General features: G+C 41.4%; 1 protein-coding gene and 1 long non-coding RNA gene across 3 annotated transcripts in view; both read right to left on the minus strand.

Annotated features, from left to right (window-relative positions):
* The window catches only part of LOC138963809 (uncharacterized), a 69,342-nt gene that overhangs the window by 47,044 nt on the left and 8,192 nt on the right, over positions 1–14,106 (minus strand). Inside the window, exon 6 of the mRNA XM_070335661.1 lies at positions 12,818–13,006. Coding sequence (XP_070191762.1) covers positions 12,818–13,006 — 189 coding nt within the window. The remainder of the gene's footprint in view (positions 1–12,817; positions 13,007–14,106) is intronic.
* LOC138963825 (uncharacterized) lies at positions 63–7,384 on the minus strand. Of its 2 annotated transcripts, none has more exons than XR_011454926.1 (6): positions 6,586–7,384; positions 6,003–6,098; positions 5,430–5,524; positions 4,730–4,792; positions 4,296–4,389; positions 63–281 (listed from the first exon to the last, which is right to left on the minus strand). It is a non-coding gene; the product is annotated as an uncharacterized lncRNA (long non-coding RNA). The 2 variants fall into 2 exon arrangements; XR_011454927.1 differs by having other exon boundaries at positions 2,903–4,389.

Genomic DNA, 14,106 nt, shown 5'->3' on the forward strand with positions numbered 1-14,106 from the left:
ATAAATGTTGCCCTTCAATCACACACACACACACACACACACACTTTTGATCCAGCTCCAACCATATTTCATAAGGCTTTATTCAGGGTTGTCTCTTGTTCTTAAACATCCGATTTCTAAGCACACGTCTGTGCTGAGAATATGAACATGAACCGATATGAACATCAATGTCAGCCGCCTTTTTATTATGAAATAATGTTCATTTGTGTTCCAAACACTTCCGAAGAATACTTGTTGGTGTGTCTTCAGTCGCCCTGACATCATCACAACTCGACCCTGTCCTGCAAAAATACAAATATAATTATACAGGGTGACACCCAAACATTCAACCCAAACAAATGCTTATTTCTTTAACATCTGTTGACCGAATTAGTTATCTTTCTTTTTTTCTTCCTTTTTTTTTTTGGTCCCTGTCCTGTCTTGTCTTGTCTTGTCATGCCTTGTCTTGTCATCCCTCTATTGGCCTACTGGCAACCTTTTCCTAACTTGTCTTGTCTTGCCATGTCTTGTCTTGTCTTGTATTGTATATACATTTAGCATACATTTGGGTAAAGGTTTGCGAACAGGTAAGGGGTGTAAGAGAGAGACAGAGACAGAGACAGAGAGAGAGATGGTGGTGGTCTATGTTACATTACACAGGTCAACACAGTTGCAAGTTCATAGGTTAAAGGCTGCCCTTTTCGTAGCGTTCATTAATTAATTCCTATTGTTTACATGTGCCAATAATGTTATAAAACTGTACCTAAGGGGATATAATAACGATTGGCTGTAGCTTTCAAAAACAGAAAAAATTATTTCAGTATTGCAAAGTGGTGTTGATAGTGTCGAATGTAAACAGAACAGTCTCAAAGTGAAAGTGGATGTTTTCCGGAAATTGCGAAGTTAACAAGAATACAGAAAAGCGCGCTTTCCTGCTTAGCACAATCCGCTACCGCGCTAATCTGGCGTGTCAATATCACTACGTTTTGCACGTGGAAGGTGAGCGATTTCCTTCACGCGGGGATTGACGAAGCTGTACTGTCTGTGTTGACGGTCTAAAAATAGCCCAAGCCCTGGAGAACTGTTTCTAAAGATAGCAATAAACTTTATAAAGAATTGATTATTTCTTGTAATTGGTAAGGACTTCAAACCTAAAACTTTGCAGGAAGCTTAATTTATACATCCCCGCAACGATGGGAAAAGCCCTGGAAGTAAGTAAAGTAATTAAATAGGACTTTGTCAGCCTTTAAATGAGGGGTTATTGTGTATAGTGAGGAAATAATTTTCTGATGTATTTTTAATTCATTATTGGTGTTTTATGCAAAACGTACGGTCAATATTGAAAGTTTAAAAAAGGTACTGCCCTCACATTAATACGAAGGCGGGATCACAGCTGGATAAGACAAGGTACGGCAATTTCGACCCGGAGGTCTCTTTCAGGGCGCACAGAGGATGAGACAACACAGGAGGAAAAAAAAAACCCCACAGATAATAGCACACGGAAGGAACGATTACAGCAGTTATAATTAAATTACTTTGTGGGTCAGGGTTTTTTAGGAGTACAGGGGAAACCCCTTTTAAGACCTTAAAAAATGTGAGAAAATCAAGTCTTAAAATGGAAGGGGTCTAAAAATGGGGGTAATTTACAGGTTATGAACAGAACATCATCTTCTTCTTCAGCGTTCCAGAAATTCTGGTGACGTGTGAGTTCGTTTGCCCATTTGGGTTCCCCACACTATACTCTGAGAGCATAGTCAGCTTCACTCCGCTTTCGTTGAGTAGGCATGCTGGGTATTTTCGTGTTTCCATAACCCACCGAACTCCGACATGGTTTACAGGATCTTTTCTGTGCGCACTTGGTCTTGTGCTTGCGTGTACACACGAAGGGGATTAAGTCACTAAGCAGGTCTGCACATAAGTTGACCTGGGAGATCGGAAAAATCTCCACTCTTAACCCACCAGGCGGCAGCGACCGGGATTCGAACTCACGACCTCCCGATTAGGAGGCTGACGTCTTACCACTGCGCGCCACTTCACCCGTCACAGAACATCTAAAGAAGCAAGATCTTAACAAGAAGGGCAAAGCCCATACGACTCACATGCTTTACACATTTTTGCTACCAAAATACATGTGACCTTGACCCAAGGTCAAGCAACACAAAGCTGTTAATTCAAGACATAGGAAGTACAATGGTGCTTATTGGCTCTTTCTACCGTGAGATATGGTCACTTTTAGTGGTTCACTACCTTATTTTGGTCACATTTCATAAGGGTCAAAGTGACCTTGACCTTGATCATATGTGACCAAATGTGTCTCATGATGAAAGCATAACATGTGCCCCACATAATTTTTAAGTTTGAAACAGTTATCTTCCATAGTTCAGGGTCAAGGTCACTTCAAAATATGTATACAATCCAACTTTGAAGAGCTCCTGTGACCTTGACCTTGAAGCAAGGTAAACCAAACTGGTATCAAAAGATGGGGCTTACTTTGCCCTATATATCATATATAGGTGAGGTATTGAATCTCAAAAACTTCAGAGAAAATGGGAAAAATTTGAAAAATAGCTGTTTTTTAGGCAACATTTATGGCCCCTGCGACCTTGACCTTGAAGCAAGGTCAAGATGCTATGTATGTTTTTTGGGGCCTTGTCATCATACACCATCTTGCCAAATTTGGTACTGATAGACTGAATAGTGTCCAAGAAATATCCAACGTTAAAGTTTTCCGGACGGACGGATGGACGTCCGGACGGACGGACGGACGTCCGGACGGACGGACGGACGTCCGGACGGACGGACGGACGACTCGGGTGAGTACATAGACTCACTTTTGCTTCGCATGTGAGTCAAAAAGGAGGAAGTCTGAAATGAATGGGTCTGAAAGGGGGGTTCCACTGTGGAAAAGTACCTGTCAGTTTACCTGTATGTATTAGGACCGGGTGGCCGAGTGGTAACGCACTTGCGCTCGGAAGCGAGAGGTTGCGAGTTCGACCCTGGGTCAGGGCGTTAGCAATTTTCTCCCCCCTTTCCTAACCTAGATGGTGGGTTCAAATGCTAGTCTTTCGGATGAGACGAAAAACCGAGGTCCCTTCCGTGTACACTACATTGGGGTGTGCACGTTAAAGATCCCACGATTGACAAAAGGGTCTTTCCTGGCAAAATTGTATAGGCATAGATAAAAATATCCACCAAAATACCCGTGTGACTTGGAATAATAGGCCGTGAAAAGTAGGATATGCGCCGAAATGGCTGCGATCTGCTGGCCGATGTGAATGCGTGATGTATTGTGTAAAAAAAATTCCATCTCACACGGCATAAATAAATCCCTGCGCCTTGAATATATGTGCGCGATATAAATTGCATAAAAATAAAAAAATAAAAAAAATAAAAATCCCTGCGCTTAGAACTGTACCCACGGAATACGCGCGATATAAGCCTCATATTGATTGATTGAATAAGACCACCCCTGACATGCGGCACATACCAACTATCTACAAGTGCTTTGTGTGAACAGTAAAAAAAAATGTTTTCCTTTTTGCGAATTCATTTCATTAAACACAACAAAATTCATCAAATTCCAGCTGAGCAGAACGGCTTTCACAATTATCACTGGGCCTTTAAAGGCATGTTCCTCACCATATTACCCAGCATATCAGACACCACATGTTTGACTAGGTTTTTACATGGGAACAACAAGACTATACAGGATGGTAAAAAAACCTCCCTATTTTCTTTTTAATCACATTTTTGACTGCGAAAAAAAAAGAGATCAAAAAGGAAATATGGCGCTTTTTTTTAGACACCCCTTTTTACGTCCAGCTTCTTTTGGTGGAGATTCAAGTTACAGACACATGTGAAATTCATTAAGCAAAAAGGTTCCCACTATGCACTGCCACAGAACACAACCAGGTTATTAATGTGCGGTACAGTGTATAATTATGTTTAAGTAAAAGGATGCCCTTCTTTTGTTTAATTGGAGCATCTATGATGTCCGACATTTTGGTTCTAACGGTAAGGAACGTATGTTTAGGCTCTAATAAGGACAGTTTGTCTTGTCAAAAGCCTCATGCATATTCCTTCCTCCCCATGCAAGACTTTCTTTTATTTGAATATCTGCCTTTATAGTACAAAAATCAAATAAAAAGGTCGCACTCTGCGCATAGCGACAAAAATCGCAATTTTACCAAGAAAACCTCACACTCTTTATGTGGAGAAAGACCCTGACTGTTGCAGTATGTTATGCATTTGAAAACATCTGAAATTGTGTACTTGAATTCTACAGTTTGATCAGTTCTGTGTGTTTAAAAAGTTACCTTGATCATTCTGACATGCTCTTGCTCAAATCACATCCCAGACAATATTGTAGACTCCATTGATAGACGCTGTGGTGCATGGGAGAACTGCATTCTGAGGAAACGAAAAAAATATACACTGAGGAAGAACAGTCACAACAACATTTGCAGCAGCAACAGGCTATATAATTTTATTCAAAGAACACTTAAATAAGGTAAAATGAAAATCAGTGTTGTGTCAGTAAATTTGATTTGGGGGAGATGGAAGGATTGGGGTGGGGGTTTAGAGGCGGGGATAGAAGGATAGCTGGGAACCGGGGAAGGTGGGGTGGCTAACACAGTTTGATCATGTAATGACTGGTACAATGTTTAATATATCTAAAAAGGCAGCAACTCTGTAATGCATTATGTGAACCAACTTCTCCATAAACTAAATAAAGATCAGTAAAAGTTACCTCTTTCATTCTGGAATCTTTTTGGTCCCATCACAGCTCAGACGCAGACTCAATGGACAGATACTGTAATGATGAAAATAACACCAGCAATTTAAGGGAGAACAAGAATTATGCAGAGAGAAAAAACAGTAATGAGTAAGAACAACAGCAGCAGCAGCAGCAGACTCAATACTCTTACTCTACATAACACTCTCACTGAATGACTGATTCAGTAACTAAATCCCAGTGAAGTGCAAGTGATCAAAATTACTTATGTAAAAACAGAGAAATAGAGAGAGAGAGAGAGAGAGAGAGAGACAGAGAGAGACAGAGAGAGAGAGAGAGACAGACAGACACAGACAGACAGACAGACAGGCAGAGACAATGCGAATGTGTGTGTGTGTGTGTGTGTGTGTGTGTGTGTGTGTATGTACATGGGAAATGCAGTGCCATTGAAAACAAACACTTGCTTCATTTAAATATCAACAGTTATACAACATAAGAGGCACTAGAAAAGTTGTACATGAAAATAAATGTTGCTCTTGCTGATGGAAAAAGAGCAGGGGGAGAGGGTCGATGTTGCTTGCACTTGCAGATAATTATGCACTAACATCCAGCTGTTTTTCTGGGTGTACTGTAACCCTGTAATGTTTAAGCAGAAATGTTTGTGGATCACGTTATGCTTCTGCTTTTAGATCAGTTTGAGTATTTGCAATATTACCTGGATCATTGCGGCATCCTCTTGATCACATCACATTTGAGACTTTGACCTATATAGACTCCATGGGCAGACGCTGAAGTTATTACAAGGGCATTCTGAAAAATGACAATACAAAATTTATGCAGAGATGTAGAACTTTACATTACACTTACAGAAGCAACAACCAGAGAGCTGATTTATACAGGTAGAGAGAGAGAGAAAGAGAAGAAGAAGTAAAAGAAAAAAGAGAGCATAGAAAGAGAGAGGGGGTGGGGGATGGGGCAAAGGGAGTGTGTAATGTGACGTGAGGAAGGGGAAGAGCAATGGAAAATGAAACTCTCAGTACTTTTAATTTATATTAACAGTTATGGAACTATTTGAGCACTCCCCATAACCACAAACAAGGTACAGACGGCAACATATGTTGCACGGAAGGGTGGGGGTAGTTGGACTGGAGAGTGTTGTTATGGGTTTAGGGTGGAGCTGGGGCGGAGTGTGTATGTAACTTGATAATAATAAGCATGATCAGTTAGTGCTAACAACTATCTTGATCTTCACAGACATAAATTGCACAATGATTTCACCACCATGTACCTTTATTTTTGCCCTTGAGTTAGGTGGAAGACAATGTTGAGAGGTGAACGCAAGTTGTATTGATCACTGGGTCATCCTGCGGTCCGGGCCATTGATCTGCACATTGCACCAGCACAAACAAACACAATGTTATGATCTCAATCAGCCTGCATGGTCAATCATGAATCTAAGAACACAAACACTGTCCAGATCTAATTGAAAACGAGATCATCATTACTTGGGAAATTCAATGAAAATCTAGCAGTCAACGAAGCAGATAGATCTGTCCTTGCGATTGTTGTTGCAAGCAGATAAATGTGTGAACTTCCTTATCTCAACGTTATCATTCAACATATTGATATTTTGCCTGATGGATGTTGTGCCGATGAGATAAACAAACAATCAAAATCAAAGTCATAAACTTTTGAAGAAAAAAATTAAACAAATTGAGCAGAAAGAATCTAGCTTACTGCTGTGCTGATTTCGACAAAATCAATGCGTTTACATGCCGAAGTCATTCCTGCTTTTATTCATATCATACTAGATGATCCTAATGCACAACAATACGAAAACGAGCTCAGCGAAATGAGTAACACTGCCTCACCTGCACTAACACAATGCTGCAGAAGCGAAGGTCGTCTACGACTGGAAATTTTGAAGTCGAACAGCGGCGTTTTTTCACTCTCAGCGGTTGTCTTGCTCGGAAAAGTGAAAAGCTTAACTTGAAATCGAACGGAAGTCACCATTCTACCTTTTCGTTCAAGCGTTGTTTTTATAAAATCTCAGAAAATGTAATTTTGACTTGGGTGATTTCGTCCGCCATTGAGATTCAGTTTTTCAATAATTTGTCTTCCTCCTTGGCAGAAGAGTCAAAGGTTCGGCCCGATCTTCAAGGTTCCCAAGACATGACTTGCAAACCCCGAACCTAGTTCGCCGAACCTCCCAAACCTAGTTCGAAAACTCAGGTTCGTCTGGTTAAGAACCAAGACAAGTTCGCCGAACCAGTCTTGAGGTTCGCCGAACCCCACGAACCCAGTTCGCGAACCAAAGGTTCGTCTGGTTAAGAACAGCCTTAAGGCGAAAATACAATATTTAGTCAAGTAGCTGTCGAACTCACAGAATGACACTGAACGCAATGCCATTTTTCAGCAAGACCGAAAACTCGTAGCATCGTCAGTCCACCGCTCATGGCAAAGGCAGTGAAATTGACAAGAAGAGCGGGGTAGTAGTTGCGCTAAGAAGGATAGCACGCTTTTCTGTACCTCTCTTTGTTTTAACTTTCTGAGCGTGTTTTTAATCCAAACATATCATATCTATATGTTTTTGGAATCAGGAACCGACAAGCAATAAGATGAAAGTGTTTTTAAATTGATTTGGACAATTTAATTTTGATAATAATCTTTATATATTTAATTTTCACAGCTTGTTTTTAATCCGAATATAACATATTTACATGTTTTTGGAATCAGCAATTGATGGAGAATAAGATAAACGTAAATTTGGATCGTTTTATAAATTTTTATTTTTTTTTTACAATTTTCAGATTTTTAATGACCAAAGTCATTGATTAATTTTTAAGCCACCATTGAAATGCAATACCGAAATCCGGCCTTCGTCGAAGATTGCTTGGCCAAAATTTCAATCAATTTGATTGAAAACTGAGGGTGTGACAGTGCCGCCTCAACTTTTACAAAAAGCCGGATATGACGTCATCAAAGGTATTTATCGAAAAAAATGAAAAAAATGTCCGGGGATATCATTCCCAGGAACTCTCATGTAAAATGTCATAAAGATCGGTCCAGTAGTTTGGTCTGAATCGCTCTACACACACACACACGCACAGACAGACAGACAGACAGACAGACACACACACACACACACACACACACACACACACACACACACACACACACACACACACACACACACACACACACATATCCCACGACCCTCGTCTCGATTCCCCCTCTATGTTAAAACATTTAGTCAAAACTTGGCTAAATGTAAAAAGAGGAGGTAGAAAGTGAACCAGTTGATGAAGAGATTGGTTTAACAGATGCCGACAGCAGTGATTTGAACAGCAGCATATCAGAACAAGTCGCGTAAGGCGAAATTACTACATTTAGTCAAGCTGTGGAACTCACAGAATGAAACTGAACGCACTGCATTTTTTCACAATGATCGTTGTCCGCCGCTCGTGCAAAAGGCAGTGAAATTGACGAGCCTGTCTAGCGCGGCAGTGGTTGCGCTGCGCTGTGCTGCATAGCACGCTTTTCTGTACCTCTCTTCGTTTTAACTTTCTGAGCGTGTTTTTGGCTCACGTAAGTGTAGCCTATGCGATGATAAACTTTGTCTGTCTGTGCGTGCGTGCGTGCGTGCGTGCGTGCGTGCGTGTGTGTGTGTGTGTGTGTGATAGAAACTTTAACATTTCCGAGTCTATGGATTACGTCAGTCTCGGTCAAAAGTGTTTGACGTGTGTGATAGAAACTATTTGAAGACGTCACATTATGACGTAAGAGGGTTAGACGTCACGCAAAGGAATTACTGAACGTCTCGGTCATTGTTATTGTGAGCGGGCCGAGACTACTTGGCAGATCCAGGGTCTCGCTTTCTTGCACAGTTTCACCTATGCTTACTGTGTGTGTGTGTGTGTGTGTGTGTGTGTGTGTGTGTGTGTGTGTGTGTGTGTGTGTGTGTGTGTGTGTGTGTGTGTGTGTGTGTATGTGTGACGGAGTGATTGAGTTTGTGTTACTGTTTGTCGATTTCTTACGTGAGCCTTGAAGGCTTCGCCTCTTGTTAATTCTAACATAGTATATCTATATGTTTTTGGAATCAGGAACCGACACGGAATCAGATGAAATTGTTTTTAAATCGATTTCGAAAATTTAATTTTCATCATAATCCCAGCGAAGCTGGAGGTATCCCGTGAACGCTATACTGTAATCGATTTGAGAAATGTGCACACCGAATAATACATGATAAAGAAGGATTCGTTGTGCCCGGCTACGTGCTACAGTTGGAGATGGAAGTTCACCAAAAATGGGGACCATATTAACAAAAATACGGTGGGTAAAATAGGCGCCCCCATTTTTTCAGCAAACCCCACCCCAGGCCGCTTTGGACGGGTAGAAATTCCGTAGTTTCCAAGTCTATGGATAAAGCTCGCGTAAGAAGAATACGTCACGGTCGAAAGTCTTTGACGTCAATTAATGCATCATGACGTCATGCCTCCCTGTAGTCTTTCTCTCTCGCGCAGTGTGTGTGTTTGTGTTCATTTTGTGCACATGTGTTAGTGTTACTGTGTGTGTGTGTGTGTATTTGTGTGTGTGTGTGTGTGTGTGTGTGTGTGTGCGCGCACGGGTGCATGAGTCTGTACTCGTATGTGTGTGCTGTGTGTGTGTGTGTGTGTGTGTGTGTGTGTGTGTGTGTGTGTGTGTGTGTGTGTGTGTGTGTGTGTGTGTGTGTGTGTGTGCGTGCGCACGCGTGCATGAGTCTGTACTCGTGTGTGTGTAAGTGTGTGTGTATAAGTGTATGTGTGTGCGTGTATGTGTGTTTGTTTGTAAAGGTGTGCATGTCCGTCTGTCCATATGTGGGTATGGGTGTGAGTTTTGTGTGTATGAAGTTTTTTGTTAGAGAGTGAGTGAGTGCGTGTGAGTGTGTGTGTGTGTGTGTGTGTGTGTGTGACTTGGTGTGTGTGTGTTTGAGAGAGAGAGTGTGTGTGTGGGTGTGTATGTGTGAATGTGTGTGTGCATGAGTTTGTGTGTATGTTTGTGTGTGTATGAGTGTGTATATGTGTTTGTTTGTAAAGGTGTGTGTGTCCGACTGTCTATGTGCGTATTTGTTTGTTTGTTTGCTCAACGCCCAGCCGACCACGAAGGGCCATATCAGGGCGGTGCTGCTTTGACATATGACGTGCGCCACACACAAGACAGAAGTCGCAGCACAGGCTTCATGTCTCACCCAGTCACATTATTCTGACACCGGACAAACCAGTCCTAGCAATAACCCCATAATGCCAGACGCCAGGCGGAGCAGCCACTAGATTGCCAATTTTAAAGTCTTAGGTATGACCCGGCCGTGGTTCGAACCCACGACCTCTCGATCACGGGGCGGACGCCTTACCACTAGGCCAACCGTGCCGGTCTATGTGCGTATAAGTGTGTGTTATGTGTGTATGAGATTTGTGTGAGTCAATGTGTGTGTGTGAGTGTGTGTGTGTGTGCGGTGTGTGTGCGTATGTACAGTGTGTGTGTGGGTGTTTGTTTGTTTGTTTGCTTAACGCCCAGCCGACCACGAAGAGGGCCATATCAGGGCGGTGCTGCTTTGACATATAACGTGCGCCACACACAAGACAGAAGTCGCAGCACAGGCTTCATGTCTCACCCAGTCACATTATTCTGACACCGGACCAACCGGAGTGTGTGTGTGTGTGTGTGCATGAGTTTGTGTGTATGTTTGTGTGTGTATGAGTGTGTATATGTGTTTGTTTGTAAAGGTGTGTATGTCCGTCTGTCTATGTGCGTATTTGTTTGTTTGTTTCCATAATTATCAGGGCGGTGCTGCTTTGAGATATAACGTGCGCCACACAAAAGGCAGAAGTCGCAGCACAGGCTTCATGTCTCACCCAGTCACATTATTCTGACACCGGACCAACCAGTCCTAGCATGCACTAACCCCATAATGCCAGCCGCCAGGCGGAGCACCCACTAGATTGCCAATTTTAAAGTCTTAGGTATGACCCGGCCTGGGTTCTAACCCACGACCTCCCGATCACGGGGCGGACGCCTTACCACTAGGCCAACCGTCTATGTGCGTATGAGTGTGTGTATTGTGTGTATGAGATTTGTGTGAGTCAATGTGTGTGTGTGTGTGTGTGTGTGTGTGTGTGCGTGCGTACATGCGTGCGTATGTACATGTGTGTGTGTGTGTGTTTGTGTGGGTGTGTGTCTGTTTGTATAAGAGATAAAGAGAGAGAGAAAGAGAGAGAGAGAGAGTGGGAGGGTTGGTTTGTGTTTGTGCGTGTGCGTAAGTGTATGTGTGTGTGTATGTGTGTTTGTTTGTAAAGGTGTGTATGTCCGTCTGTCTATATGTGCGTATATATGGGGGTGTGTTTTGTGTGTACAGTGAAGTGTGTGTGAGAGAGTGAGTGAGTGCGTGTGAGTGAGTGTGTATGTGTGTACGTGTGTAACTTGGGTGTGTGTGTGTGTTCGTGTGTGTGTGTGTTTGAGAGAAAGAGAGAGAGAGAGAGGTTTGTCTTTCGCTGGGGTATGCAGTGCCTTGGCGTTGCACATCTACTTAATTTTTATATTTTTTTTTTTTAGAGATTGTTTGTAATCCGAATAGATCATATGTATATGTTTTTTTTGAATCAGACAACGATGAAAAATAAGATGAATGTAATTTTGGATCGTTTTATAAAAAAAATAATTTTAATTACAATTTTCAGATTTTTATTGACCAAAGTCATGAATTAGTTGGTAAGCCTCCAAGCTGAAATGCAATACCAAAGTCCGGCCTTCGTCGAAGATTGCTTGGCCAAATTTTCAATCAATTTTATTGAAAAACGAGGGTGTGACAGTGCCGCCTCAACTTTTACAAAAAGCCGGATATGACGTCATCAATGACATTTATCCAAAAATGAAAACAAATCTGTGGATATCATACCCAGGAACTTTCATGTAAAACTTCATAAAGATCGGTCCAGTAGTTTACTCTGAATCGCTCCACACACACACACACGCACAGACACACACACAACACAAACACACATACACCACGACCCTCGTCTCGATTCCCCCATCTATGTTAAAACATTTAGTCAAACCTTGACTAAATGTAAAACAGAAGTTATTGTATCTGTACTATATTTGAACACTGGAAAATCAGCAGGTCCAGATGGCCATAAGGCACACATGCTCAGAACAGGAGGCCACTGTGTGATTACATTTTTGACGTTTTTTTTAGTGCAATGTTTGAGGTTTGTTTCCAAAACAATGGGCCAAGGCGATTGTTGTGCCTATCTTTAAAAAAGGAGATCAGCATTGTGCGGACAGTTATAGGGCTGTGTCCCTTTTAAGTGTCATTGCTAAATGTTATACTTCAATTTTGAACACGAGACTGTATACATGGCTGGAAGATAACATTTCTGAAAATCAAGCTGGCTTTAGGAAACAGTATTCTACCACAGATCACAATTTTACTCTTTATGCAGTAGCTCAGAAATGTTTGAGCAGAAAAGGACACACATGTTATGTTGCTTTTATTGATTTTCTCAAGGCATTTGATTCTGTAAACCATGAACAAATCCAAAAACAAAGAGACTGCCAACGTTCCAAAATTCAGAATAAAAAAAGAAGATAGGTAGGTTGTTGGAACGTTTGTTATTGACAAAACAATTCATTCACAGATATTTCGATATCGATCTTTTAAGTGAACAGACAAACAAATATTCACACAAAACTTATCTTGATAGTTCTATCAGTTTACGTCCACTCGTCTGGAAGCCGAGCGAATGAATGATTATTCAAAACTCTTTGTTCGTGCAAGTCAGGGATTTGTTTTGCACGATTTACAGGGCGGCCCTTGTCGAGTGACGGTTCGCAAAGGTCTTTATCTCAAAAGTGCCACAATTCCCCACTGTTTTACATTACTTCCTTCTACATTACTTAAAGTAACACAGCATGGATTCTGAAAATAAGTTCTACAAAAGAAAATGCATGTATTATTTATACATCCAAGCGTGTTAGTTTACAGGTTGTTTCCTGTTTTCAAGGATGTCATGATGTTGGTAGTATTATATTTCGTTCTGGTATGGTAATATTTTCACAGCAGCTTACCAAATACTTGAAATTCACACAGGTTCAGCGTCAGCGTCTGGTCCGTCCTTTCCAAGGTGAGACGCACCACCCGTCCGTACACGACTGAAGAACACGTCACTGAGTTGTTCCTGGTGCTGGGTGGTGACGTCACGCTGACACAGGTCTTGTTGTCCACTGTGATGGTGAACGGGTACAGACGGTCGTTCCCTATTCAGCAGTAAAACAACACTTATGTAAAGAAATGACCAGGTAAGCAACATCGTGGGTCATGACTCTCTCTCTCTCTCTCTCTCTCTCTCTCTCTCTCTCTCTCTCTCTCTCTCTATCTCTCTCTCTCTCTCTCTCTCTCTCTCTCTTACGGACAGAAGGACTCTGGAAATGTTCCACCATGCTCATGTAATGCCTCACATTAATTATGTTTCGACGCTCTGGGATGGCAGCATTGATGTCCACTTGAAAAAGTTAGACTCTCTCTATCGTCGCTCGGCCAAACTCATCGTAAAGGATAATGCATCAACAGATATGAAATTAAAAATGCTTAACTTTCTTCCACTGGAAAAGCATCTCAAGCTAAACAAAGCCATTTTCATGCATACATTGTATTACGGTAAAGTGCCGATTTACATTACATCATTATTTAATAAAGCTACCCACAGATATGGGTCGGTCAACTTGATCCCACCGATTCCACGAATTGACCTGTATAAGACCGGTCTTGCTTTTTTGGGTACTTCAGTTTGGAATTCGCTTCCATCATCCTTTAAGCACTTAAAGTCATTAAAAAGTTTTAAAAAATGTGTTAAAAAACACTTTATGTCTGAGTAGTTTAACGCCTTTTGATTTGCCACACTTAGTATTACGTCAAAGATATGCTGTGCATTGTATGTTCTGAACATATTTGTGTTGTACTATTGCTACATGTTCGATTGCTACCAGCTTGTATTTATAATGACCTGCATAGTATGCATTTGATTTTATGAATAACCACATATCATGTATGCTCTTCATGCCTCATCTTCATCATTATCATCATCATCATCGTCATCATCATCATCATCGTCATCTTCAATTCAATTCTCTCTCTCTCTCTCTCTCTCTCTCTCTCTCTCTCTCTCTCTCTCTCTCTCTCTCTCTCTCTCTCTCTCTCTCTCTCTCTCTCTCTCTCTCTCTCTCTCTCTACCAAACAGGCAGACAATCAATCAATTAAATATGTAATCAATCAGACAATCAAACAATCAGACAATCAATCAATCAGACAATCAATCAATCAGATTATTATTATTATTATTATTTTGACATTATTTCAA

The sequence above is a fragment of the Littorina saxatilis genome, linkage group LG4 (assembly GCF_037325665.1).
Source record: "Littorina saxatilis isolate snail1 linkage group LG4, US_GU_Lsax_2.0, whole genome shotgun sequence".
Taxonomy (NCBI): Eukaryota; Metazoa; Mollusca; class Gastropoda; order Littorinimorpha; family Littorinidae; genus Littorina; species Littorina saxatilis.